Consider the following 26,716-nt stretch of genomic DNA (forward strand, 5'->3'; position numbering starts at 1 on the left):
ACCTCGTGATCCGCCCGTCTCGGCCTCCCAAAGTGCTGGGATTACAGGCTTGAGCCACCGCGCCCGGCCACTTTTTTTTTTTTTTTTTTTAAGATGGAGTCTCGCGCTCTCCCCCAGCTGGAGTGCAGTGGCGCCATCTGGGCTCACTGCAAGCTCCACCTCCCGGGTTCACGCCATTCTCCTGCCTCAGCCTCCCGAGTAGCTGGGATTACAGGCGCCCGCCACCACGCCTGGCTAATTTTTTGTATTTTTAGTAGAGACGGGGTTTCACTGTGTTACCCAGGATGGTCTTGATCTCCTGACCTTGTGATCCACCTGCCTCGGCCTCCCAAAGTGCTGGGATTACAGGCGTGAGCCACTGCACCCGGCTGGGGGCCAACATTTTCTTAAATCCACTGGTCAGTGGCATTAGGGGAGGCCACCTGGCTCAGAAAGTGTCTGGGCACAGGGACAGGTGAGCTCTCCTCAGTCATCTACCTAGGGCAGTATTCTCAGTAGTGCCAGGCACACTGAGAAAGACACCTGGGCCCTGCTGGTGGCCCAGCCTCTTACACTGCCACCAAGGCCCTCCAGCCTCCCATCTGGTCTCCACAGCACAGAGGCAAGCCTTTGCATGGGAAAGGACGCAGCCTGCACTGCAGGGAGAGGCCTCGGCTGCTGCACCCCTGGCCAGCTCTGGCCTCCCAGGGAGCCTGCAGCCCTGGCTGCCTTTCCCAACCCTGGTACCCGCTCGGCCCCTCGATGACTTCTTCCTTCAGCATGGGGTCCGTGCAGCTTCCTGGTCTGTGGGGGGCTTCCTGCCATCTCCCAGTTGGCTCTTTCCACCCCAGCCTGGAGCAGTGGAAAGGCCAAGCCCAGCCTGTGCCGCATGGGTGGACAGCATGAGTGAGGCCCAGGACAGGGGGCTACAAGACCAAGTACCAGCCACCCAAGCCTAGGGCTTACACATGTCCACACTCTTACGCGATTCTGGAAAGGTGATCAGTATGGATGCTGCATACTACCTCATAGCACGGTAGAGGTAGGGGTTGCATCCTGCCATTGGCAAAAGTAACATTTTACAGCAAAACACCAGGGACCTCTAATGACACAGTCTGATTTTACCCAGGTCATTTTGAGAAAAAGCCATTCACAAGCTTCCATCTACATTTGCTGTGCAACTTAGTGAATGTAATTTACAAAGTCCTATTGGAGGCTGGGCACAGTGGCTCAAGCCTGTAATCTCAGCACTTTCAGAAGCCAAGGTGGGCAAATCCTTAAGTCAGGAGTTTGAGACCAGCCTGGCCAACATGGTGAAACCCCGTGTCTACTAAAAATACAAAAATTAGCTGGGCATGGTGGCACGCGCCTGTAGTCCCAGGTACTCGGGAGGCTGAGGCAGGAGAATTGCTTGAACCTGGGAGGCGGAGGTAGTAGTGAGCCGAGATCATGCCACTGCACTCCAGCCTGGGAGACAGCGCGATATTCAGTCTCAACAGAAAGAAAAAAAAGTAAGTCTGGTGGGAAACGTTTCTTGGAATATTTAGCATAAGGACACTTCCTTATGCACTAAGATGAAAACCACCTCCAATTCCCACTTCCCCACCTTTGCTTTTTTCCCGTCCCTCCTCTTTTTAGGAGCAGGGCGGAGGGACACCTTGGGCACACAGAGCCACATAGGATGCTCAGCCACACATTTTAGCCCCCTGGGAAGCATGGCAGCTTTCTCCTACTCCTGTTCTTTTACTGTGTCAAACATTCTCCACTCCATAGAAGTCTTTTACTGAAATCCATCTCAAATAGCTTTTGGAAAACGACTTATTTTTTTTCTTTTAAAGGTAGAGTCTCACTCTGTCGCCCAGGCTGGAGTACAGTGGCGCGATCTTGGCTCACTGCAACCTCCGCCTCCCACATTCAAACGATTCTCCTGCCTCAGCCTCCCAAGTAGCTGGGATTACAGGCACCCACCACAATGCCTGGCTACTTTTTGTATTTTTAATAGAGACAGGGTTTCGCCATGTTGGCCATGCTGGTCTTGAACTCCTGACTTCAGGTGATCCGCCCACCTTAAGGCCTCCCAAAGTGCTGTGATTACAGGCGTGAGCTATCACACCTGGCCAAGAAGCAAGTTTTAAACAAGTAAGACACATTACTAAGGAAACGTTCTTGCCTACGACTCCAAACCTGGTGTTGATCTGTAACCAAGTAAGTACCCTCTAACCAAGCCCTGACTTCAGCTCAGGCTGCAATATAGTATTTCACCTTGCTCTTCTCCTTATGTGGAGTGTTTCTCAAGACTCCAAGGTGAAAAAGCACTGACTTGGCTTAACAAGGTGCCTGTCTTGGCCCCTCTCTGTTAGAAGCACCATGGCCCACTCAGCACACGTGACGTGTGCTTCCCTTCCACCCCATCATGCAAGGACAGGTGTGAGGAAAAGCACACATCTCAGGCGCCATTTGGTTGGTTCCAAGCAGCTTTTTCGGGTCTCATTCTTTTTTTTTTTTTTTTGAGGCGGAGTCTTCACTCTGTCGCCCAGGCTGGAGTGCAGTGGCACCATCTCGGCTCACTGCAAGCTCCGCCTCCCGGGTTCGCGCCATTCTCCTGCCTCAGCCTCCCGAGTAGCTGGGACTACAGGCGCCCGCCACCGCGCCCGGCTAATTTTTTTTTTTTTTGTATTTTAGTAGAGACGGGGTTTCACCGTGTTAGCCAGGATGGTCTCGATCTCCTGACCTCGTGATCCGCCCATCTCGGCCTCCCAAAGTGCAGGGATTACAGGCGTGAGCCACCGCGCCCGGCCCTCATTCTTAAATATGAATAAACTGTCACCACCACCCAACATTTGAGAAAAGTCTTTAAAATTATTGAAAAATATAAAAATCAGGTCAGGTGCAGTGGTTCCTGCCTATAATCCCAGCACTTTGGGAGGCCAAGGCGGACGGATCGTTTTAGGTCAGGAATTCAAGACCAGCCTGACCAACCTGGTAAAACCCTGTCTCTACTAGAAACACAAAAAATTACCCGGGTGTGATGGCAAGCACCTGTTATCCCAGCTACTCGGGAGGCTGAGGGAGGAGAATCACTTGAACTTGAGAGGTGGAGGTTGCAATAGCTGAGATCGTACCACTGCACTCCAGCCTAGGTGACAGAGTGAGACTCCATCTCAAACACAAATAAAAACCCCCAAAATTAGCTGGGCATGATGGCAAGCGCCTGTAGTTCCAGCTACGTGGGAGGGTAATGCAGGAGAATCGCTTGAACCTAGGAGGCAGAGGTTGCAGTGAGCCAAAATCGTGCCACTGCACTTCAGCCTGGGCAACAGAGGAAGACTTTGTCTCAAATATATGTATAACCAAACTGAAAAGGGGATCTAAAAAGAAACTACTATATATACAATGTAAGAAACAAATTAAGATGTCAAAAATCAGCACTCCTTAGAAAGGGAAGAGATTGGCTAGGCGTGGTGGCTCACACCTGTAATCCCAGCACTTTGGGAGGCAGGCAGATTACGAGGTCAGGAGATGGAGACCATCCTGGCTAACACGGTGAAACCCCGTCTCTACTAAAAATACAAAAAATTAGCTTGGCGTGGTGATGGGCACCTGTACTCCCAGCTACTTGGGAGGCTGAGGCGTAAACCCAGGAGAATGGCATAAACCCAGGAAGTGGAGCTTGCAGTGAGCTGAGATCACGCCACTGCACTCCAGCTTGGGCGACAGAGTGAGACTGTCTCAAAAAAAAAAAAAAAAAAAAAAAAAAGGAAGAGATTACATCTATTACAAAAAAAAGGATGAAATGAAATAAAATCAAGAAACAGACAAAAGGATTCTTAGGAATTAAAAATGATCGCTATTTTATTTATTTATTTAGAGATGGAGTTTTACTGTTGTTGCCCAGGCTGGAGTACAATGGCACCATCTCGGCTCACCACAACCTCCACCTTCCAGGATCAAGCGATTCTGCTGCCTCAGCCTCCCGAGTAGCTGGGATTACAGGCATGTGCCACCATGCCTGGCTAATTTTGTATTTTTAGTAGAGACGGGGTTTCTCTATGTTGGTCAGGCTGGTCTCAAACTCCTGACCTCAGGTGATCCGCCCACCTTGGCCTCCCAAAGTGCTGGGATTACAGGTGTGAGTCACCGCACCCAGCTTTATTATTATTTTTTGAGACAGAGTCTCTGTCTTGGCTCACTGCAACCTCCACCTCCCAGATTCAAGCAATCCTCCCACCTCAGCCTCCTGAGTAGCTGGGACTATAAGTGTGCACCACTAAGCCCAGCTAATATTTTTTCTATTTTGGGGGGTAGAGACAGGGTTCTGCCATGTTGCCCAGGCTGGTCTCAAACTCCTGGGCTCAAGCAATCCGCCTGCCTCAGCCTCCCAATGTGCTGGGACTGCAGTGTGAGCCACTGTGCCCAGCTAAGCTACTTTAAAAATCAGTAGGACTTTACTGAAGGGAATGAGTCTCTGGAGTGAAACCTAGCCATCAAGTGCCTAGCCCAATGAATGGGCAAACCACGTAAAACAGAGGTTCCTCAATGCTTCCAGGGAGGAAATCAGGGCACATACAAAACGAGTTAGACTTTTCATCACATTAGAAGGTAGAAGCCATGGGAACAACACCTTAAAAATTCAGTGGGAAAAGGATATCCAAACCACAATTCTATACCCAGCCAAAATATCAATTCCATATAGTTAACAAGCATTTTCAAACTTCAAAGTCTTAAAAATCCTACTTCCCATATGCTATTTCTCAGGATTGCACCAGAGGAACTGTGCCACCAAAACAAGCTTGTAATTCAAGAAAGAGAGTACATGAGATCCACAAGACAGGGCTGCTAATGCAGGACAATGGCAGGAAGAACCCTAGCCCACATCTGTGCGGACTCCAGGATGTCCCCTGCGGTGGTAGAGGGTTGGAAATAACAGCATAGATAGTGTCTCACTGTGTGGAAAACTGTACTGGAGGTGTTTCACAGAGTTAAAGGGGGTAACTGTGAATCAAAATAAATAATTTTTAAGAAAAAACAAGAGGCCAGGCAAAGTAGCTCATACCTGTAATCCCAGCACTTTAGAAGGCCAAGGTGGGCATATCACTTGAGGCCGGGAGTTCAAGACCAGGCTAGGCAACATGGTGAAACATCATCTCTACTAAAAATACAAAATAAATAAATAAATAAATATATGCATGCATGCCACGCATGGCAGTGTGCACCTGTAGTCCCAGTTACTCAGGAGGCTGAGGCATGAGAATCATCTGAACCCGGAAGTGAAGGTTGTAGTGAGCCAAAATGGCACCAGTGCACTCCAGTCTGGGCAAAAAAGCGAGACCCTGTCAGAAAGGGGAGGGGAGGGGAGGGGAGGGGAGGGGAGGGAGAAGGGAGAGGGGGAGGGAAAAAACATAAACAAGGAATTGGCCAGTGGCTCAGGCCTGTAACTTCAAAACTTTGGGGGCCAAGGTGGGTGAATCACTTGACCCCAGGAGTTTGAGATCAGCCTGGACAATACAGTGAAACCCCATCTCTACAAAAATTTAAAGAATTAGCCAAGTGTGGTTGTGCACACCTGTAGTCCCAGCTACTCGAAGTCTGAGAGAGAAGGATCACTTGAGCCAAACAGGTTGAAGCTACAGTGAGCTGTGATAGCGCCACTGCACTCCAGTCTGGGTGACAGAGTGAGATCCTGTCCCAAAAAGAAAAAAGAAAAACAAAAAATTGTACAAAAGGCCAGGCACGGTGGCTCACACCTGTAATCCCAGCACGTTGAGGGCCAAGGCGGGCAGATCTCTGGAAGGCAGGAGTTCGAGACCAGCCTGACCAACATGGCAAAACCCCCTCTCTACTAAAAATATAAAAATTAGCTAGGCATGGTGGTGGGCATCTGTAATCCCAACTACTTGGGAGGCTGAGGCAAGAGACTCGCTTGAACCCAGGAGGTGGAGGTTGTAGTGAGCCAAGATCGCGCCATTGCACTCCAGCCTAGGTGACAGAGCAAGACTCCATCTCCAAAAAAAGAAAAAAAAAAAGAAATTGTACAAAAAAGGAGATGAAGGCCGGGCGCGGTGGCTCACGCCTGTAATCCCAGCACTTTGGGAGGCCGAGGCGGGCAGATCACAAGGTCAGGAGATCGAGACCATGGTGAAACCCCGTCTCTACTAAAAATACAAAAAATTAGCCGGGCGCGGTTGTGGGCGCCTGTAGTCCCAGCTACTCGGGAGGCTGAGGCAGGAGAATGGCGTGAACCCGGGAGGCGGAGCTTGCAGTGAGCCGAGATCCAGCCACTGCACTCCAGCCTGGGCGACAGAGCGAGACTCCGTCTCAAAAAAAAAAAAAAAAAAAAAAAAAAAAAAGGAGATGAAGACCCATTATCTTACCCAGCTTACCAGTAAGTAAACAAATTTACATAATGATCACAATAGGGACAGATTGGCAAATCACATCTTCCTGCACCTGTTTTTATAAATGAAGTTTATGATTTTTTGTTTGTTTTGTTTTGAGACAGAGTCTCCTCTGTTGCCCAAGCTAGAGTACTGTGCCACGATCACAGCTTACTGCAGCCTCAACTTCCCAGGCTCAGGTGATTTTCCCATCACAGCCTCCCAAGTAGCTAGGACCATAGGTGCACTCCACCATGCTCAGCTAATTTTTTTTTTTTTTTTTTTTTGAGATGGAGTCTTGCTCTGTCACCAGGCTGGAGTGCAGTGGCGTGATCTCGGCTCACTGCAGCCTCTGCCTCCTGGGTTCAGGCGATTCCCCTGCCTCAGCCTCCTGAGGAGCTGGGACTACAGGCACCCACCACCACCCCGGTCTTAATTTTTTGTATTTTAGTAGAGACGGGGTTTCAACGTGTTAACCAGGATGGCCTCGATCTACTGACCTCATGATCCACCCGCCTAACCCCCCCAAGTGCTGGGATTACAGGTGTGAGCCACCGCATCTGGCTGCCAGATAGTAAATATTTCAGGCTCTGCAGGTCATACCATCTCTGTTGTGACTACTTAGCCTTCTGTCATAGTGCAAAAGTAGCCATCAATGAGGCCAGATGCAGTGGCCAAGTTAAGAGGCTCACTTAAAGCCAAGAGTTCAACACTAGCCTAACAAGATGGCAAGACCCTGTCTCTACAAAAACAAAAAAAAATTAGCTGGATGTGGTAGCTCACACCTGCAGTCCCAGCACATGGGAGGCTGTGGTAGGAGGATCACTTGAGCCCAGGAGTTTGAGGTTACAGTAAGCTATGATCCACTGCACTCCAGCCTAGACAAAAGCTGGAGTAAATATATATATATATGTAAATATATATAATTTTTTTTTTTTTTACAATCTGACTACTTAATAGAAAGTTTGCCAACCTCTAGATCAAACTACACATTTGATAACTATTTGGTGGATATAAATTAGGGAGAAGAGAGTACAAATCAACTAAAATCCTTATTGATAGTAAGTCCAGACTCCAAAACAGAATGAATAAGACAGCAGTGTAAGAATACTATTTAGACACGTAGAGATAAATGCAGGAGAAAGTGCTAAAATAATTCAAAGTGATTCACATTATATAGTATGGGATGGAGTTGGGGAGACAAACTAGTTTTCGTTTTAAGCCTTTTTGAGAACCACTTAATTACTTAAATTCTATTCAGGAATTACTTTGATAAAGCCGAAAAATCATTTTAAATCCACTGAACAGAACTCACCAAGACTTACAGTATCTGCGCTCAAGCTCTTCTGGAGTCTGGGGTCACTGGGTTCATCTCCGGCTGCCAGGAGCCACCACGGATGCCTGCAGTCCCCTCCATCCCTGCTCCTCCTCCTGGGTCTTCACACTAGGATCCCCATTCTGGGTGGTCCCTGGGGATTATTAACCATTTTCCTTCCTCCCTCCCCTCCCCTCAGGCCAAGCAGCAGGAAGTAGCAGTGAGCAGAAGGGAACAGCCCTCGCCTTGCCCCAGCCCTTCCTCAGCCCCAACTCTGCCGCTCCAATGAGGGGTCCCGGGCACTGGACAGCCATCCTCCTCTTCCCAGTCACCAGGTCCATGCTGCTGTAACTGTGCACACATTGCTGCTTCCCAGACAGCCTCAGCTAACTCAGGCCAACACTGCCCAAGAGCATACTGACACCAAAGTGCCAGTCCACTGGCCCAGTGCACACCCCCAGGACCCACCAAGCACCTCACCACCAAGCACCACTGAATGGTGGCAGGCAGATGCCCATCCCAGACACCACCCTCCTAAGACTTAGAAGCCATGTCACTTTGCTAGAGAACAGCCAAAGCAGAAACTGGAGGTCCCACACCAGTTTTCAATCAAGCTTTTAATGAAAAGATCATAAAATAACAGTTTCTCATCGCTGTACATTAAGACTGCACACTTCTGAATGGAGAGATCAGTCGTTGGTGAATTGCTTTTCTTTCTATGACACTGGGCAGCTGTGTAGCTGCAGTTCTGACCTGAATTTATACAAACTCTCAAGGGACATGAACTCAATGTGACGAGTGACAGCGGCGGTGGCCAGTACAGGAGTGCGATCCCGGTGTCCCTCCCCCCTTCTGGGAAGGGCATAAAACAAAACATGATCCCTCTTCCAGTTCCAATTAAACAAAACAGCTATAACTCCATCCCTCCCCCCTCCCCTTCGAGGTATTTGCGAGAAATGAGCCAGTGCCCAACCTGGGCCCCCCCCGGGTGGGGGAGGGCAGAGGGAAGCTAGTGATGGGTGGGGTAGAGAGGTTCCCCTCAGCACCTGGCCCCACGGGGCCCGCCAAGTGGAGGGTGGGAGCCCTGGGGATCCTCCCTACCCCAGTGAGGTCTGTTATGCAGCATTTTTGAGGTCAATAAATTACAGCAATAAATAGCAAGGTGAGGTAGGGGGAGGGGGTCCTGGTAGAAAGTTAAAGTGGGGTGACTGAAGCCGGGGCATCCTAGGAAGGGGGTCCTGGGCAGCCTCAGTTCCCACCGCTCATGCCCACCCCTACCCCGGCGTGGAATGTCAGACTGAGGCTCCAGTTAGGTCCCTCCCCAGCCCCTCACTCCTGGCATCTTGATTCACAGGTTCAGTAACATCTGCCCCGACGGGGTACTGGGAAATAGGACCTTGGTCCCTTTAGGGGGCATGCCAGGGCTGAGAGTCCTTGTCTGCTCTAAGGCCTGGCGCCTTTGGCTTTTGTCCCCCACGCCTGGGGGGTGGACGGATACAGCCTCCTGCTCCCTGAGCCCTGCCCTCCGGCTGCCCAGGCCTCACCCCAACTCAGGATGGCGGCAGGAGGGCAGGGGGTCAGCCTGCCCAGCGGCCCAGCCCGGATCGCACTCCTGCATGGGGTCTGAGGCCCAGTGAATACTGACAGGTTGGGGGAGTGGGTGGGCGGCCCGGCGCCCCCGAGTGGTGACGAACGGGAAACACACATGGCTGCCTGAGGTGGGGAAAGTCGATGAGGGTCCGGATTGCTCATTTCACAGGCTGAGGTGTATGGCTATGCTGCAAGTCTCTGAGATTCTTATTTGCTTAAAGGTTCATCTTTTCTCTTCCTTTTTTTTTGCAATCCTGGAGGAGCCCTTGCTGGGGCTCGGTCCGGCGGGAGCGTGCAGTGGCGGAGCCCGGCCTGCCACCCGCTCACTCGCCCTAAGTCTGAGAAATAAATACATTCATCACTGCACAAACATATTGATACAAAAACAACACTGTTAAGAGTGTTTGCACCGTCTATGTTGGTAAGGACCAGACCCAGTCAGCCCCATCTGCTGTCTGGGGTGGGGTTAAGGGTCCCCACTCCTGGGGACCCACCAGAGTCGACTGAGCCGTGCAAAGGTCCCGGCTTTTTGGCTTGAGTGGGACCCTCACATCAACCCATCCCCGAGGGTCACGGGCAGAGCAGCAGGGGACCCAAGCCCAGACTCAGGTCCTGTGGCCAGAACTGACAGCCATCCCCGTGTAGGCTAGCTGGTCAGGACCAGCGTGGTCCGGCCAGAGGGCCTTGGGGGTTGGTCAGCACGGGCCCAAGCTCTTTGGTGCCAGCTGGGCTTGGAGGGGCCCTGGGAATGGGGACGAGGGTTCAGGTGACTCCAGGGAGGCTTCCAGTCCCTTCCCCAGTCCCAGGGCTGCCCTTCTCTGCTCGTGAACCACTCCAGGGCCAACTCAGAAGGGCTTCCAGCAGCAGGGGAGGGTTTCCTGGACTGGCCTTACAGCTGCTGAGGTCTGAAACTGTAAAAGCTTATGTAAACAATGAGATAAATATATTAGTATCTTTTTTCTGAGCCCATGGAGGTTCCATACTCATTCAAAATGTGCTTTGGTTTAAAAAATAGGCTTTGTGAATTTGGGTATGAGCTTATTTTTTTTTCTTTTTCTTTGTTTATCCTCTCTTTCCTACATGATATCTGCTATTTTCTGATTCCTGTTTCTCCGAAACATTCAGGAATTAAGTGACAAACGCAGAGAACTGTAAGCCGCCTTGGCCTCCAATAACCCAGTTTCCTTATGAGGCTCTTAACATCTCCACACACACACACTCGCACACACCCAACGTGGAAATCAAAGGAAAAAGAAAACAAAGCCAAATGTTGTGTTAATCCCGCCCTGTCCCAAAAACCCTTAAAGTCTTAAATAGGAAACTAGTGTTCTGCTTTCTCATTAAAATACAGAAAAGGCTCGATACAATACTAAGGTGGGTACAATACTATGTCGCACAAACGTCGTTGAGTGAGGGGCCTCTGCTCCCAGTCCCTGAAGTTCTGCAAAGGAATCACCTACTTTCACAAGTCACCTCACAGATGCGGCTGCCCACAGCCCGGGAGGCCACGCACACGGCCAGGTGTGTGCACATTTCCCGTGCAGTACAGACTTTGTGTCACGTGGCTTAAGTGCTGATGGGGTGGGGTGGGGTCAGGACAGCGGGGGCGCCCTGAGTAAGGGTGGAGTCCATGGGTCTCCTCCCCCCAGGTCCCCAGCCTGACTTGCTGGAACCTGAGACCCAGGGCCCAGTTCTGTTTCCCACCACCAGGAGGGAAGAAGGGCCGTCTCAGGCTGGGATCACCACAGGGAGGGCTCAGCCAGGAGCCTCATCTGCCCGACTCCCTCACCCCAAACACGCCGCTCCCCACTTGGGTCCCTGAACTCAGGCTCTGTTTCTAGCTGGAGGGTCTCTAGAGGGGTGGGGGTAGGGGATGACTGTATTTTTTTGGTCTAAACTTAAAATAGAATGAAAAGAGAAAACAAAAAAAAAATGGTGAAGCAAGATGACGATAAAGCCTGCTGGCCCAGCCCCACAGCTCCAGCTGGCTGAAGACAGTGGGACTGAGATCAGCAACCTTGGTCTGGCCTTGAGAGCCCACTTCGGGGCCCATGGAAGTATCTGAGGCTGGCTGAGGAAGCCCAAGATGAGGGGCGAGAGGTTGGCCCCTAGACGGTGGCCGGGGGCCAGGACTGCTCAGGGAAGTGCAATCCCTGTTCCCCAGAGGGCCCTGTGGTCAGCTCTCTCAAGCTCAAACTCTTGCAGGAATGGAGGGTGGGAGTGGCAGGATGAGGGCTCACTTCTGCCTCACCCTGGCCGGGAGCTGCAAAGAACTGCCACCCTCCTCATGGCTCCCGTCAGCACCCAGTACCTGGCTCCAGGCTGGGGCCTCACACCCCTCCCCTATGCCACAAACAGAGGTTCGCGTTCCCGGGTTGCCAGGGTCCCCTCGGGGTGCATGTGGCCCAAGGCTCAAAGGGAAAACACAGGTGAGCTGCAGGCACTGGGCCACTCGGCACCCTGCTGGCTCCTGCACACGACTTCCTGGGCGCTTGTCAAGGGCTTCCACTGCCAGTCACCAACATATTGTTGTCACGAATTCAAGAGGTAGCAAAATGTCAGAAGTCTCCACCTTGTTCAGTGAGGAAGCAGGGAAAGCGAAACGTCTGCCCATGCGTACAGCACACACCACACAGACACACACACACACACGCACACACACAAAAATGAAAACGAGTACCGACGGCCCCGGCATCGAGTCCAGCCTCCCCCCACCCCCCGGAACCCCAGACCTTCCAGTTCAAACAGTCACATAAACGTTACACTGGTTTTTCTCTTAATAAAAAACAAGTACCTCTAAACAAAGAATATTCCTTGGAAACTACAGGAAAAGCACTCTCTCCTGAGGCAGCCGAGGCAGGGCTCAGGGACCAGGGAAGCCTTTGGGCAAGAAGGGCTTCTGGGGCCTGGAGAGGTGGCGCACCAGCACCCCTGCAGCGCCAGAGCCGGGGGACGCGCAGGAGGGCCAGCGGCCCCTGTTACATTCAGTCTTCAGACCCAGGCTCAGCCCGGAGGGGGCGGGAAGAAAATAAGCTATTGTTTGTTTTGGTTTAAAGAACAAAAATCAAAAAGAAAAACAGAGGAGCAGATCAGTAGGAATAACAGCAACACAGGCCCAGAGGGCTCTTTAGTTGTAGAGAGGTAGGCGGTGGGGTCACCCTGACTGTCCCAGCGCCAGTGAGCAGTGCCACCCTGGCTCAAGGAGGGAGGGATCTGCACCCCCAGCACCTGTTCCCTGCAGAACCAGGGCCGCACGCGCCCGCACAGACACAAGCACACACACAGACACGGCTAGCGGGGTGGGGCCTGCTCCTGACACCACCCTGGCCGTGGCCAGCGTCCCACTGCCCTCTTTCTCCAAGCCGACTGCAGCAAAGGGACCAGGTCCCAGCGAGACCCACGTGACCCAGCCCACAGGCCCTGCGGTGGCCCCCGCGGGGAGCTGGGGGCCTGGGTGGGATGGGGAGGTAGACGGGCTGGGACCCCTGGCTTCCCTCCTCTCGGCTCTGCTTGGTACAGACTGTCGATTAAAGCTCTGGGTGTGGGCAGTGGGGGCCAGAGGGGCCACCCGGAGCCTCCACTGGACCCAGGGTCTCGCCCCTGCCGCTGCATCACCTCGCTTCTCCTTCCATGGGTTCCCGGGGAGCAAGGTGGCAGAGGGCGCCCGCGGGTCTTTGGCTTCTAGGAGGGAGAAGTGTGCATGCGCAGGTGGCTGATGAGGTTGCGCTGCTGGGTGAACTTGCCCCCACACAGCTGGCACTCGTAAGGCTTCTCGCCCGAGTGCACACGCATGTGCTCGGTGAGGCGGTACTGGCGGGTGAAGCGCATGCCACACTCATCGCAGGCGAAGGGCTTCAGGCCCAGGTGGCTCCGCATGTGGCGCGTCATGGTGCCGCGCTGCGTGAACATCTTGCCACAGATGTTGCAGGGGAAGGGCCGCGTCAGCCAGTGCGTCTTCTCGTGCTGCCGCAGCGTGGCTGGGTCCTTGTAGGTCTTCTCGCAGACCGAACACTTGAAGGGCCGGGGCTCAGCCGCGTAGGCCGCGCTGGGCGCTGACAGGTCCTCGGCCTCCTCCTCGGCACCCCCACTGCCTGTCTCGTAGGCCCCCTCTTCCTTGATGAACAGCTCTTCCTCCGTGTGAGTCTCCACGTGCGCGTTGAGCTGCTCGGAGCTGGGGAAGCCCTTGGCGCAGGGGATGCACACGTACAAGTTGTCCCCATAGGACACTGTCTCGTAGCCCTCCTGCCGGTACATGTAGTGGGCGTTGGCGTGGCCGCTGCCCCCCTCGCTCCCGCTCTGCGCGCTATCTTCACTTGCATCCTTGCCGTTTTCCTCCTCCTCCTTGCAGGGGTAAGGGGGCTCCCCATAGGGCCCGCTAGGGCCAGCCCCACCAGCCAGGATACCATTGGGAACCCTGTCCCCGACCCCCTCGCCCTCCTCTCCCGGGCAGGGACCCTTGGGCCCCGCTTCTCTCGGCTCAAAGGGGGAGCCAGCCACAGGCTCCTTCTTGCCCCACTCCTTCTTCCGAGTGGAGTGCCGGAGGCTCTTCCGAGGCTGCCCGCCAGGCGCCTCCAGCAGGCTCAGGTGGTTGTCCTCGGCCCCCTCCAGATCCATGGGCTCATCGGGGGTGCCCCCCAGCTCAGAATAAGAGGCACTGTTGGCAACGGGAGGGGCAGAGGCCGCAGGGGGCGACCCATGTTGGCTGTCGCTCAGTTGGGCTGGGTCATCGAGAGTGAGGTGGGGACCTGGCGTAGCAGGAGGCAAGGGTGGGCTTTTCTTGGACAGGTCCAAGCCCAGCTCCTGCTCGCAGCCCCCACTGCTCCCGTTGGTGCTGCTGCTGCAGCCCCCCAGGCCCGCCTCCCCGCCAGCTGGACAGACGGCCCGGCCCAGACCTTGCACGCTATCCTGGTTAGAGCCACCAAGAAAGAGCTCATCGTCTGAGCCTTTGGCTTGCGGGAGGTCCTGGGGGGCGTGGGCCCCCTTGCGCCCATCCACGAGCCCGTGATACCGAGCCTGGATGACGGAGGCTGTGGACAGCCGCTGGCTGCGGGGGGGTCGCCCTATGCCGGCAGCCCCCGCCCGCCCAGAGCCAAAGGGCTTGCCGGCTCGCTTGAGTTTGCGGCGGCAGAGGGCTGCCAACTCGGGCAGCTGGAGGTAGCTGGCGGCAGTAAGGAGGGTGCTGAAGTTGGGCTCGGCTGGCTGGTCACTGGGCAGCAGCTTGCCTGTGTAGATGAAGTCCAAGATCTGCTGGAACACCGTGGAGCTGACCATGTCTGTGTCCAGGTTGATGAGGTTGTCGTGCAGGACCAGGGACTTGAAGTAGATGCTGCTGGCGGCCAGGACGTTCTTGTGGGCCCGGAAGATGGAGTTCTCCACCATGATGATGACGTCACACAGGAAGCCCTTGGTCCTCTGCTGGTTCAGCTGCAGCAGGAGCTGCTTCGAGTGGCTGGGCAGCTCCATGTCGGGCCCCATGTCCCCGCGCCCTGCCCACGCGCACCACCTGTGGGCAAGAACAGGCATGCACGCGTCAGATGACTGGGACACTCGGACCAGGGCTCTAGGGCAGGGTGGGGCTCGACAAGGCAAAGTGCCTCAGAACTTACCCCACACAGGGCAGCAGCCCCTGTGGCACAGTACACGGCACATAAGCCCACAATGCCCCCTGCATGCAGGCGTAGTATACGTGTCCCCTCACTGAGGACTCAAACTGAGAAGGGACAGAGGCCCCTGCCCCATTTGCACTAATAAGAAAACGGAGGTGGAGGATGATGAGGTGACAAATAGAGAAACAGGGATTTGCATTTGGTTTCACAGCCCGGGCTACTGTCTCTACACTAAATGAAGTCGATGACACACCCTCAGGCACCAGAAGGGGACCCAAAAATGACCAGCAGATGGCTTTAAACCTAAGAAAGCAGAGACCTCCCTGAGAGGAGCTTGTCTTGAAAGCTGGCAAAAATCCCCCAAACCTAAATGTTCCCTTTGAAATACGGCAGGGCCCAAATCAAACTTCCAGCAGCCTCTGGTGTGCAGCCTTGGCTCTGTTGGTATGCCTCCCAAGCCACCTGAGAGGCTGACCAAGCTTTGCCAGAAGTCACGTGGCTGCCTCCCAGATGCTGCAGTCGGCCTGCAGCCCCGCCTCTCCCCAAGGCCCTGGGCCACCTTGCACTCTGGGCGGGTGCCAAGTGCTGCCCCAGCCTGGGCTTCCAGGTACCAAGCAGGAAAGGCAGTCTGGGCCAAACACCTGGCACCACCTGAACCCTCCATCCTCTCTAGGAAGGGCAGCGCCATCTGGGCCTAGGAAAGTTGGCCAGCTGGCCTCCGTCACACAGACTGGCACAGGCGCTAACCGAATTCAGTAAGCAAGAAACACACCGACGCCACTGGTCTCTGCAGGAACCCTGCCAGCCCAGGTGTATTTCTGCTTGTGCGGCAGCAAGCCATGGGGTTTCGAGAGCGGGTGCTCCTCACCACGCTTCCCATCCCCACTGAGCAGCTTCCTCTGCCATGGACCAGGCACCCCACAGTGGGAATGCAAGGGCAGCGCACACGGGTGCACAGTGGGCACCAGATGGACCCCAGGGGGGAAGAGAGAAATGCTGCTCCAAGGGAAGAGGCAAGGACTGTGGCCGGCAGTGTACAGAATGACTCTGGAATGTTTTGAATGACTCAAAGCCATCCTCAGCCCTAAGCCCAACTCCCCAGTGCAAAACACAGTACCCTCAGCTCCATCCTCTCACCCCTACCAGAGCCCCTCAGAGAACAGCTCAGCAGGAGGGTTCTGGGGAAGGCATGCCAGTGTACAGGTGGCCACCTGTGCCCTGGACAGGCTCACAAGCTTCCACAGGGCAGGGGGCCAGTGGAGACAGGAACTTTCCTCACTGACTCACGGCTGCTGGACAACTGAGCAGCGGGGCCCACAGGCAGCTCTGAGCCTCACAGTTCAGGGTCCAGACTCTCAGCAGCTGAACTACTCTCAGCCACTGCCCTCTGGGATCTACTGCCCCTCCCAGAGTGTCCAGCCCTGCCTCCCAGAGCAGAGCCTTGGAAAGGGTCCCACCCTACCCAACCTTCCCATGACAGAAACTCTCCCCAGCCCCATGCCTGCCCTTGTTTGCAAAGACAAAGGAAAACCCTAACATTCACAGACCCCTGAAGGTGCCGGAGCTCAATGTGAACACGCAAGAGCGCAACACAGCCTGGAACACCACTGGCACTCAGAGCCTAACAGCAAGAGGCAGCAAGCACCTGCAGGGGCTCTCTGCCTAGCAGCCCAGCCCACAGCAGCTCAGAAGAGTGCTCACGGGCTGAAGACTTCACGAACCAATCCTCCTCTGCTCCCTGGCCCCTCAATCCACCAGGCAGGGACAAAGAGCCCCCAAGGTGTGGCTTCCACACTGGGCCCCGGTAGCCGCTTAGCTCCCAGAAAACATCAGTGCCGGCTCTGCCAGCGCCCAGACACCTGGTACCCTGAGACTGGCAACGGGGCTGGCAGAGGGCAGTAGCCCCCAGGCTCCCTCCACACTGCCCAGTGCTGTGTGCACACAAAGGACCACGGGTCAGACAGCGATAGAGGCTGAGCTGTGGGGCTGTGCGCCACCCAGAGAGCTCCGGGGAAAGGGGCCAGTGGCGGTCCTCCCTCCCCTGCGCCTCACCGGAATGCCAAGGGCCCAGACACCATGTGAGCAGCAGCCAGCGGCGGGGGGGCCTCCTGCGCGCGTGGCCTTCCTGGGGGCGCATCAATGCCTGGTCACCTGGGGAAGAGAAGACGAACACAGTCACCCAGACAGCCATCAGCGAAGAGAGGGAAGGGCGATGAAGGGAAGCACCTGGGGGTCTCTGGCTGGGGCACCAGGGGCAGCCCAGCAGGAGACTGTGGCCACAGAGCCACAGTTGTCCCTTCTGACAACCAGGAAAAGTAAAGACCAGGGAACAGGTCTAGGGAGTTCAGAGGGTGCGATACCTCCCCCTCTAATACACACAAGGTGATTATGGACACCCAGGGGTCACCTAGGCCAGGGGGCGCTGGTGGCAGACACACAATTCCTGGCCTGTGGGTGTGGTGGCAGGAGGCCTGGGCAGGGCCCTTCCCAGGCTGGTCACATTTACATAACAAAAGGTCAAAATTGGAGCCACTTGTGCAAAGCTATTTATAAGAACCAGTCTCAACCGCTTCTGGCTCCCCTGTTCCTTCCCTTCCTGATCTACTCTTACCCCCTCCCTGCCCAGAGGGCCCAGCCCCCTAGCCAGACCACATGGCCTTCCCTCTCCAGAGGTTTCACTGCCTAAGGGCTCGCCCAAGCTGCAGGCCTGGGCTTTCAATACCGGCCCACCAAACCCTTGGGCAGCTGCCACCAGCAAAGGGCGGGCTCCCTCCTACCCCCAGAGCTCTGGGTCCTGAGGGAGGGGGGATCCTGAGGTGGTGGGTCCTTGCACCCCACACCTGCCAGCCTGGGCCTCCATGGAACAGAGCCGGGGTCAGGGAGGGGGCGTGCAGTGGCCCGTCTCCGTTTCCCCTTCCCCCACTCCACCCCCAGGGCCAGGGAGGCTCAGCAGGTCCCTCAGGAATGTGACCAGACCCGGGGTGCCGGCCCAGGGTTGGGAGGCCTAGGCTGAAGCTGGCCAGCTGTCTCTCCAGCCCCTAGTGCAGCTCCCCTCTGGGTGGGGGGTGTGAGGGGAGGGGTGCATGGCTGGTCCAGGACCCCACCAAAGGCCCAGAGGGCAGCAGAACCAGCTCTGTTGGCAGGAAGCCCAAGGGTGATAGTTAGCGAGGGTTGGACCTGGTGGGCTAACGCTGGGCTGAGGCCAGTCAGGCAGGGGCCACTGAAACACTGGCAGGAGCAGTCAGAAAACTGGATAGAGGCCGGGCGCGGTGGCTCAAGCCTGTAATCCCAGCACTTTGGGAGGCCGAGACGGGCGGATCACGAGGTCAGGAGATCGAGACCATCCTGGCTAATATGGTGAAACCCCGTCTCTACTAAAAATACAAAAAACTAGCCGGGCGAGGTGGCGGGCGCCTGTAGTCCCAGCTACTCGGGAGGCTGAGGCAGGAGAATGGCGTAAACCCAGGAGGCGGAGCTTGCAGTGAGCTGAGATCCGGCCACTGCACTCCAGCCTGGGCGACAAAGCGAGACTCCGTCTCAAAAAAAAAAAAAAAAAAAAAAAAAAGAAAACTGGATAGAGGGTCTCGGTGGCACACTGGAGACAATCAGACACCATCATCCAGCCCTGTGCCACTTTACCTGCTCCCCAACCACTGCCCCTCAGGACCCAGTCAACCAGAGCCCTGCTGGGCAGAGCGTCTGCCAAACTCCGCAACCAGGGGTCACCTGACTTTGCCAGAGGCCAGGCCAGCTACTGGATGCCGCGCAGGGAGTGGGTGGTAGAACAGGACTGGGGGGCACCTGAGTGCCATGGGGGTGGGAACACCCTCCATCAGTGCCCACTGCCTGGCCCTGACAGGCACTTCACAAGCCCAGGCTAGGACTAGGTCTCTCCACCAAGGAAGGATGGCCCCAGGCTGGGTCAGCTGTCACACAGAACAGGGCAGGGCTCCTCCCTGCGCCCTCCACTTGAGGCAAGGGTGTCAGAGCCACCTGCAGAAAGTTCACAGCAAGCACAATGCCACCATGCCTGCCATCTACACCAGCTGGGCTGAGTCTGGGCCACGTCTAGGCCACCACTGTGTCTGCAAGCAGCAATGCAGCCTCACCCCATGCAGGGGTGGGGGGTGGCACACGCCATTCTGCTGCAAAACCCCTACTAAGCACTGCTCTTTCCTTCTCAGCCACAGAGCTCTGCCCTACCCGCTCACCGCTGGGCATGAAACAGCAAGCGCCTACCCTGGAGGACCCCGCCTGGGGAGTGCCAGGTAACTAGAAACACAGCTCTGGGCGCTGGCCCGGATGCTGGTGCCCAGCCCTGGCAGCAGCTGACTGCAGGCTGCGATGAGGATGCCGCCTGGCACCCAGCAGCCCCTGGCAGCAGGCCCGGGCAGCAGGCCTATCAGCCCCAAGGCTAGCACGCCCAGCCCTGGCCTACTGCCCCGCCAGAACGCTAGCTCCCAGGACGCCCAGGATCTGGGGCAGTGGGGCAGCAGGCCTGGGCTATCGGGGCCAGCTGGGCATTCGCCTAAGGCTGTGACCCGTCGCCTCCCTGGGACAGAGCCTTCAGGGGTCCAGGGGAGAGGCAAGAAGGGTAGCACAGAAACTATCTCCCCAGTTAGGATCCCTCAGCTTCAAGATTCCCCCTGTAGATGGACTGGCCCCAGCTGGGAAGGGCAAGAACCCCAGCAGCTGGAGTGAGGGCCAGCTCTCTCTGGGGAGCCCAGAAGGTCTGCAGGAAGGAACCCAAAGCCTCTGGGTTACCTTCCCAGGCCTTCTGTTAGAGCAGATGCACAGCCCTGTTTACGGAACTGTCAACACGTAACTGCTCTCCTTTCCTTCCCCTCCCAGTGCCTGCCACTAAAAAGCCAGAAAGCCATGTCCCCGAACACTGAGGGCAGGCCCAGGGCCCAGGCAGGCACTAGGGGGCTGGAACACTCCAGTCTCTCAAGCCACTGGTGGCACATGCCCAAGCCCTGCAGAGCTGGACCAGCCACAGCAGCCCCACCCCCGCTCTGTTCACCCTCAAGGAACTTACAGTAAGGCAGCCCAAGGCCCAGTCAGAGCCTACCCGGCCCAGCAAGTCCATTCTGTGGCAATAAAAACCTTGGGGACACACATATCCAACTGCTAAATAAGATTATCTGTGGGACTGGGATTATAAAAAAACCATGGTATCTGCATGTTATATTCATTTCTGTAATACTCAACATTTTTTTTTTTTTTTGAGACGGAGTCTCACGCTGTTGCCCAGGCTGGAGTGCAGTGGCGCGATCTCGGCTCACTGCAAGCTCCGCCTCCTGAGTTCACGCCATTCTCCTGCCTCAGCCTCCTGAGTAGCTAGGACTACAGGCGCCCGCCACCGCGCCCGGCTAATTTTTTGTATTTTTAGTAGAGACGGGGTTTCACTGTGGTCTCGATCTCCTGACCTTGTGATCCACCCGCCTCGGCCTCCCAAAGTGCTGGGATTACAGGCTTGAGCAATACTCAACATTTTTAAAAAGTATTACTTTTTTTTTTTTTTTCTGAGATGGAGTGAGTCTCGTTCTGTCCCCCAGGCTGGAGTGCAGTGGCGTGATGTTGGCTCACTGCAAGCTCAGCCTTCCGGGTTCATGCCATTCTCCCAAGTAGCTGGGACTACAGGCGCCTGCCACCATGTCCAGCTAATTTTTTGTATTTTTAGTAGAGACAGGGTTTCCCCGTGTTAGTCAGGATGGTCTCGATCTTCTGACCTCGTGATCAGCCCACCTCGGCCTCCCCAAGTGTTGGGATTACAGGTGTGAGCCACCGCGCCCGGCCAAAAATACAAAGGGCAGAAATGATGCAGAGACATGGATGAACCTCACAGTCATGGCACTGAGTACAAGAAGCCTTTTGCACGAGTACAGACTGCATGACTCCATTTACATTAAGTTCTAGAATAGGCAAAACGGACTGAGGGTAAAAACCACAGCAGGAGGGACAGGTGAGGACTGCCCAGGATGGGGTGAGGGACAAATGCCCACCACTGCCTGGCCCTGACAGGACTATCCAGGATGGGGCATGAGAAACTCTTTGGGGTGAGGGCAGCTCTCTATCTTGCTGGGAGTCTGGGTTAAGGTGAATGAAAATACAATTTTAGGCACTTAATTGCATGTAAACTGTACTTCCAATGAAACTTCCAGACAGAGGCTTTCACAGGACATTCCCAGTTCAGAAACTCAGCACGATACCCTGTTCCCTCCTGGAAACACCACCAGCTAACATTTACTGGGCACTGTTGTATGCCCTACCATGTGCTGTGTCACTGGACCCTCAGGGCCACCCAGGAGCCTGTGTGTTCTGTCCATGTGATGAGGTGGGACCCTCTCATCTTCACACAGCACAGCTGAGCCTCAAACCCAGCACTCACCCCGACCTCTCACCTCCCCACGAGGTAGGAAAACCTGGGGCTGAAAGTGTGGAGGGACATGTCATCTGCAGCCCTGGGCACAGGACACCCCCTTCTCACTAATGATTTCCAGACCACCCAGGGGATTAGTTCTCAATTTTCCAACTGGCACAGAGACCAAGGGCGACGGGGAAACAGCTTGGAAGGGCAAAGATGCCACAGCGGGAACAGGTTCCTGTCCCTCCCAGCTGCTCCCCAGCTGGGTGGCCCTCAGAGCATCTCCAGAGGGCAGTCAAAAGCCCCAGGCCAAGACCACCCTGCACTCTGGATCCCTCTACTCGCTCCCCAAATGCAGACCAGCCAAATAGCCAATGGGGGTGGCAGAGGGCAGGGCACTGTGCACCCCTCACTGCCTCCTGACACTCGAAGCAGCCCCCCATTGGGGGACCCACTAGTCCATGATCCTATGCGAGGTCAGGCCACACCTGCCCGCGTGTAGAGCCTCTGGTCAGTCCACGTGGCTGCAGGGGCCCATGGGGAGGCTAGAACAGGGTCACCTCAAGGCCTTTTTTCTAAGCACCCAATAAAAGGCAGGAGAGTGTGCTCTGGTCAGCATCTTTCAAAGGCCAGAAGAGAGGAGGTTTTCAGATAAAAGTGATCCCTGCGGAGGCAGAAAGCAGAGAACTCCAGCCCCCAATCTGAGAGGCACTGCCCCAACCCAGCCTGGACACCCACCTTGCCTAGAGCCTTGGCCTCCAAGAAGCCAGGCATTCAGAATCGCTCCAGGTGCTGGGCCCCCACATGGCTCCTTCTGGAGGCCCTGCCTCTGGGAGACAGGAACACATCTCACGCCCACCTCCAGGCCCACAAGTGGGGGTCAAACTCAGGGTGTGGTCTCAGCTACATGATACCCGCCTTCAGTGTCTGGCTCCTACAGGCAGAACGTGCCCTCCTGGAGGCCAGCACAGGCACCCAGACTGAAACTTCTGGCTCACACCCAGCCAGGAGGGAGGCCTGGGGGAGAAGGGTGAAGACCAGGAAAGGGCGCCGCCCCAAGCAGGCCACCCCGCCTAGCCCTCCTAGGATCCTTCTCATCCACCTTCCTCCCCGGAAGCCATCCCTAACTTCCCCAGAAAGGGGCTTCCTGCATGAGGCCTGGAGCTATACTGGAGGACTGAGGAGAAGCTCCCTCCAGCCCACCCCCAAGGAGCAGCACCTTAACCACCTCCCAGCCTAAACAAAAGTAACAGTGAAATGGGAACCCTCCAGCTGACGCCAAGACAGCTGAGAGTGAGCAGGGCCGCCCACGGCCCGCCCAAGCTCCACTGTCAGGTGGGAGGGACAAGCACGCCAGGCTAAGAAGCCATGCTGGGCAGGGCAGGGCCACCAGGCTGAGAAGCCATGCTGGGCAGGGCAGGGCCACCAGGCAACTTCCACATCCCAGAGGTCTAAGTACATCTGACCAGGATCAGAGAGAGCCCCAGACTTGCTGCCACTCCTCCCAAACTTAAGTCTAAGGTCAGATCGGCCCTGGTCCCAGACCAACCCCCAACTATAGTCACCTCATAACTTCAGGTGTGGCTGGGACAGATGCAGCTGCAAGGGGTGGCCCTGTGTGAGCTCAGCCTCTTCCCAGGGGCCCCTAAGCCATGGGAGAGACTGGAGGGCACAAGGCAACCAGGCAGGAGGCAGCCAGGATCTAGAAGCGCCCCAAGGCCCAGCCCCTGGACAGACCAACCAACCCTGCACAGTCACAAGCCCAGGACTTTGTTCATCCTATCCCTATGGCCTGGAGTCCTCCCTGAGGAAGACTTGGTAAACAAGAGATAGCTCCAAGGGGCCAAGGCTGCACCTCGCCCACCGCCACAGCCCTGTATGAGATGGTAGCCCATGTGTGGGCAGGTCTGATCTCCTCAATCTTCCCACAGGCCCATTGGGCGGGGCGTTATCTCTGCAGTTTCAGATAAGAAATTAAAGGTTCTTGGGGGTTAAGCAACTTGCCCAGGGTCACAAGAGCATGTAGGTAGCAAAGTGAGGACTCAAAGCCTGACTCCAGAGCTGTAGTCTGACGACCCCACCCTAATGCAGGCAGGGCCAGGGATGCCACTCACACAGGGTTTCCAACTGCCAAGCTGCTTGGGGGAGTCACAGGAGGCACTGCCCTCTATGCACTGGTGTGCCAGGAGGAGGGACTCAGTCTGCACCTCCAGCCTCACTCCCCCACCCCCCCCACCCCCCAGCACCACCTGCATATCCACAGCAGGGCCTCACCTGGGTGCATTCTCCCAAACTCACTGTGAGGGCATGGGGTCTGCCTGGCTCCTTCATCAGAAGTGACAAGGTGGGGCCCCAATCACGCAGCCTGCTTTGGAGGCCCAGGTGGAGCTTGCTGCTCCTCTGGGAACACCCCCACCCTCCATGACCTCCTTCCCTGTCCCTCCAGGCATGGGCTGGTGGTGGGTGGGGCTCACTGCTCTGGGCAAGCCCAGCCATGCAATCCAGCCTAGACCTGGATGCCGGCCAGCAGCTCCTGGCTCTTCTCCCAGACCATCCTCCTGGAAAGCAACAGGCTCCACAAATGCCAGGAGCCCAGCTCTCTCCAATGCAGCTTCTACAAAATAAACACTCGGGTTCCACTCAACACATTGGTGATGCAGCAATTGGGACCTGAGGCTGGCCTCCTCCTTCTCTGCTCCTCAGGCCAGCCCTGTGGCCTAGAGTGAGGAAGGTAGCATCCACCCCAGCCCGGTGACTTTCCCAAGCCTGTTCTGAAATGCCCATGGGTCCTACTGACAACCTCGTGCTGCCCACAGCAGGGCCGAGCCCTGCATGGTCCGAGCCACCCGCCCATGTGTACTGTCCCTTCTGAGAGGTGAGGAAGCACAGGCTAACACTCCAGCACAAGGAAAAGGCTAGAATGGGCTGCTGAGAGGAGAGCTGGACCGAAGATGCCTCCAAACTGTGCTTCCCCAGAAGCTACAGCCTTGGTCCCCTCACTCTCATCACTTCCGGGTTTGGAGCCAGCAAGGAGCGAGGCCAGGAAGACCTTGGAGGCCTGCAGCTGATTTCCCCTGCTAGGGCTGGCACCAAGGAGGGCCTGGGGCCCTAGCACCATCTGGCTGAGAGTTCTGAGACAGGATATTGGAGAGAGGCAGGGGAACACTGCTTTAAGAAGCGGAATAGGCCGGGCGCGGTGGCTCAAGCCTGTAATCCCAGCTCTTTGGGAGGCCGAGACGGGCGGATCACGAGGTCAGGAGATCGAGACCATCCTGGCTACAATGGTGAAACCCCGTCTCTACTAAAAAAAAAATACAAAAAACTAGCCGGGCGAGGTGGTGGGCGCCTGTAGTCCCAGCTACTCGGGAGGCTGAGGCAGGAGAATGGCATAAACCCGGGAGGCGGAGCTTGCAGTGAGCTGAGATCCGGCCACTCCACTCCAGCCCCGGCAACAGAGCGAGACTCTGTCTCAAAAAAAAAAAAAAAAAAAAAAAAAAAAGCAGCAGCACAATAACAGCTAGGCACGGTTTGTAATCTCAGCACTTTGGGAGGCTGAGGCGGGCGGATCATGAGGTCAGGAGATCAAGACCATCCTGGCTAACACTGTGAAACCCCGTCTCTACTAAAAATACAAAAAATTAGCCGGGTGTGGTGGCACGCACCTGTAGTCCCAGCTACTCCGGAGGCTGAGGCAGGAGAATTGCTTGAACCTGGGAGGCGGAGCTTGCAGTGAGCCTAGATCGCACCACTGCACTCCAGCCTGGGTGACAGAGTCAGACTCTGTCTCAAAAAAAAGAAGCAGAATAACAATTTAAGATTGTGATAGTTACTACGAATGCTGTGCTCACCTCCAAACTCCATTCCAACACCACCCTGCCTCCCAAGAGGGACCTGAGTGTGGGGGTAAAAGGCTTGCTGGCAGCCACAGAGCAGGAGCCCATGCAAGACCACTAGAGGATGTACAGCTGCTGTTCCTAGTAGGTGAGGAAAAGGCAGGAATCTGGCAGCCACGTATGTCAAGAGGCAAAACGGGCCCTGTGCTGGTTTCTGCAGTCCTCTCCAGCCCACTTCCCTGCTCTTCTTGCTCATTGGCCATGACCCAAGAAACAGCAGCAGCACCACCAGGGATCTTGTTAGAAATGCAGACGCTCAGGCTCCATCCAGCTCTAACCACCAGAACCCTGGGGGCTCAAACACACAGTCAAGTCTGAGAAGGGCTAGGTTAGAAGCTTTTTTTCCTTCTTTTGTTTTTACCTGGACACCACTGATTGGAAAGCTCTCCATGGCTTGAAAGCCAAGTGCTCTACAAGGAGTAAATGCTTAAGGGATGGGCATCAAGTGGAAGGAGAAGGCCCCCAAAACGAAGACACATGTCCCATGTACACAAGCTCACAGGCTGGTGAATACAAACGGTAGACCTAGAATGTGCCACACCAAGGCTAAGCCTGTTACCACAGGTACCAGAATGGTGACCATGCCTGAGGGTTCCACAAACTCTGATCAGAGAAGCAGGCATGAGTGGCAGACAGAGAACACAGCTCTGTGTGGCAGGGAAGGAGGACAAGCAATGGCAGCACAGCAGACCATAGGTGGAAATTCTACATGCAAGGCACTAAATGGGCGAGGAAAGCCTGGGCCGCCCAGGTGGAAGGCACTATCATGATCATCTCTCTCACCCCAGGGACACCTTAAAACGAGGTAACTAAGCCCCAAAGGGAAGCACCCAGCACAGCTGAGTCACAGAGCTGCAGCCATCCAGCCCACGGCTCCAGGAGAGACTCTCCAACTTCACAGTTTCAAAATCAACCCTAGCAGCTAACAATTTCTTAATGCCAAGTAAAGACTAGAATTAGAAACAAACAGAAACCCTATCATCTTCTACCATCATTACTTCATAAAAGAAAACATTTCAATGATTGAAGAGCAGGAAGAACTACTGGCAGTCCTGCACCTATGCAGTTCTCCAGGCCTGGCAAAGGCTCGGCAACTGGCATTAAGGAGCCGCTGCACTGTCTGTACACAATACCGCCTGACCCCCTGGGCTGGGACAAGACTGAGATGACATGCTGAAAGCGAATCCAAAATAACAAAAACACAAAAATTCAACAACAGACACTAAAGATGGGATTTTGATTAGCCAAACAAAGGCTAAAATAGTATCTCCCAGGGATGAAAGGGAAACGGGGATGTTTTTAAACAGAACAGGACTGTTCTAGAAAGAATAAGAACGTCAAAGCCTATCAGGAAAAAGGTAACACCAAATGTTGGAAAGGCAATAAGGCAACCAGAAGTCTCACATGCTTTATAATTTTTTATTTTCTTGAGAGAGAGTCTTGCTCTGTCACCCAGGCTGGAGTGCAGTGGCAAGATCTCGGCTCACTGCAATCTCCGCCTCCCGGGTTCAAGCAATTCTCCTGCCTCAGCCTCCCAAGTAGCTGGGATTACAGAGGAGGGCAGTGCGCCATCACACCCAGATAACTTTTGT

General features: G+C 55.3%; 1 protein-coding gene and 1 long non-coding RNA gene across 3 annotated transcripts in view; one reads left to right on the forward strand and one right to left on the reverse strand.

Annotated features, from left to right (window-relative positions):
* The window catches only part of LOC139358666 (uncharacterized), a 22,420-nt gene extending 14,417 nt beyond the window's left edge, over positions 1-8,003 (forward strand). Inside the window, exon 3 of the long non-coding RNA XR_011613898.1 lies at positions 7,868-8,003. This is a non-coding gene — a long non-coding RNA (uncharacterized lncRNA). The remainder of the gene's footprint in view (positions 1-7,867) is intronic.
* Positions 6,327-26,716, reverse strand: part of LOC105480665 (HIC ZBTB transcriptional repressor 2) — a 37,448-nt gene continuing 17,058 nt past the window's right edge. Inside the window, exons 2-3 of one of the 2 annotated variants that reach the window (XM_071080048.1) lie at positions 16,917-17,015; positions 6,327-14,761 (exon numbers count right to left, since the gene is read on the reverse strand). In XM_071080048.1, coding sequence (XP_070936149.1) covers positions 12,940-14,761; positions 16,917-16,942 — 1,848 coding nt within the window. In that variant the 5' untranslated portion in view covers positions 16,943-17,015 and the 3' untranslated portion in view covers positions 6,327-12,939. Of the gene's footprint in view, positions 14,762-16,916; positions 18,389-26,716 lie in introns of those variants that run through there. The other variant, XM_011739754.3, reaches the window with a different exon arrangement.

This window comes from Macaca nemestrina, chromosome 15 (assembly GCF_043159975.1).
Source record: "Macaca nemestrina isolate mMacNem1 chromosome 15, mMacNem.hap1, whole genome shotgun sequence".
Lineage (NCBI taxonomy): Eukaryota > Metazoa > Chordata > Mammalia > Primates > Cercopithecidae > Macaca > Macaca nemestrina.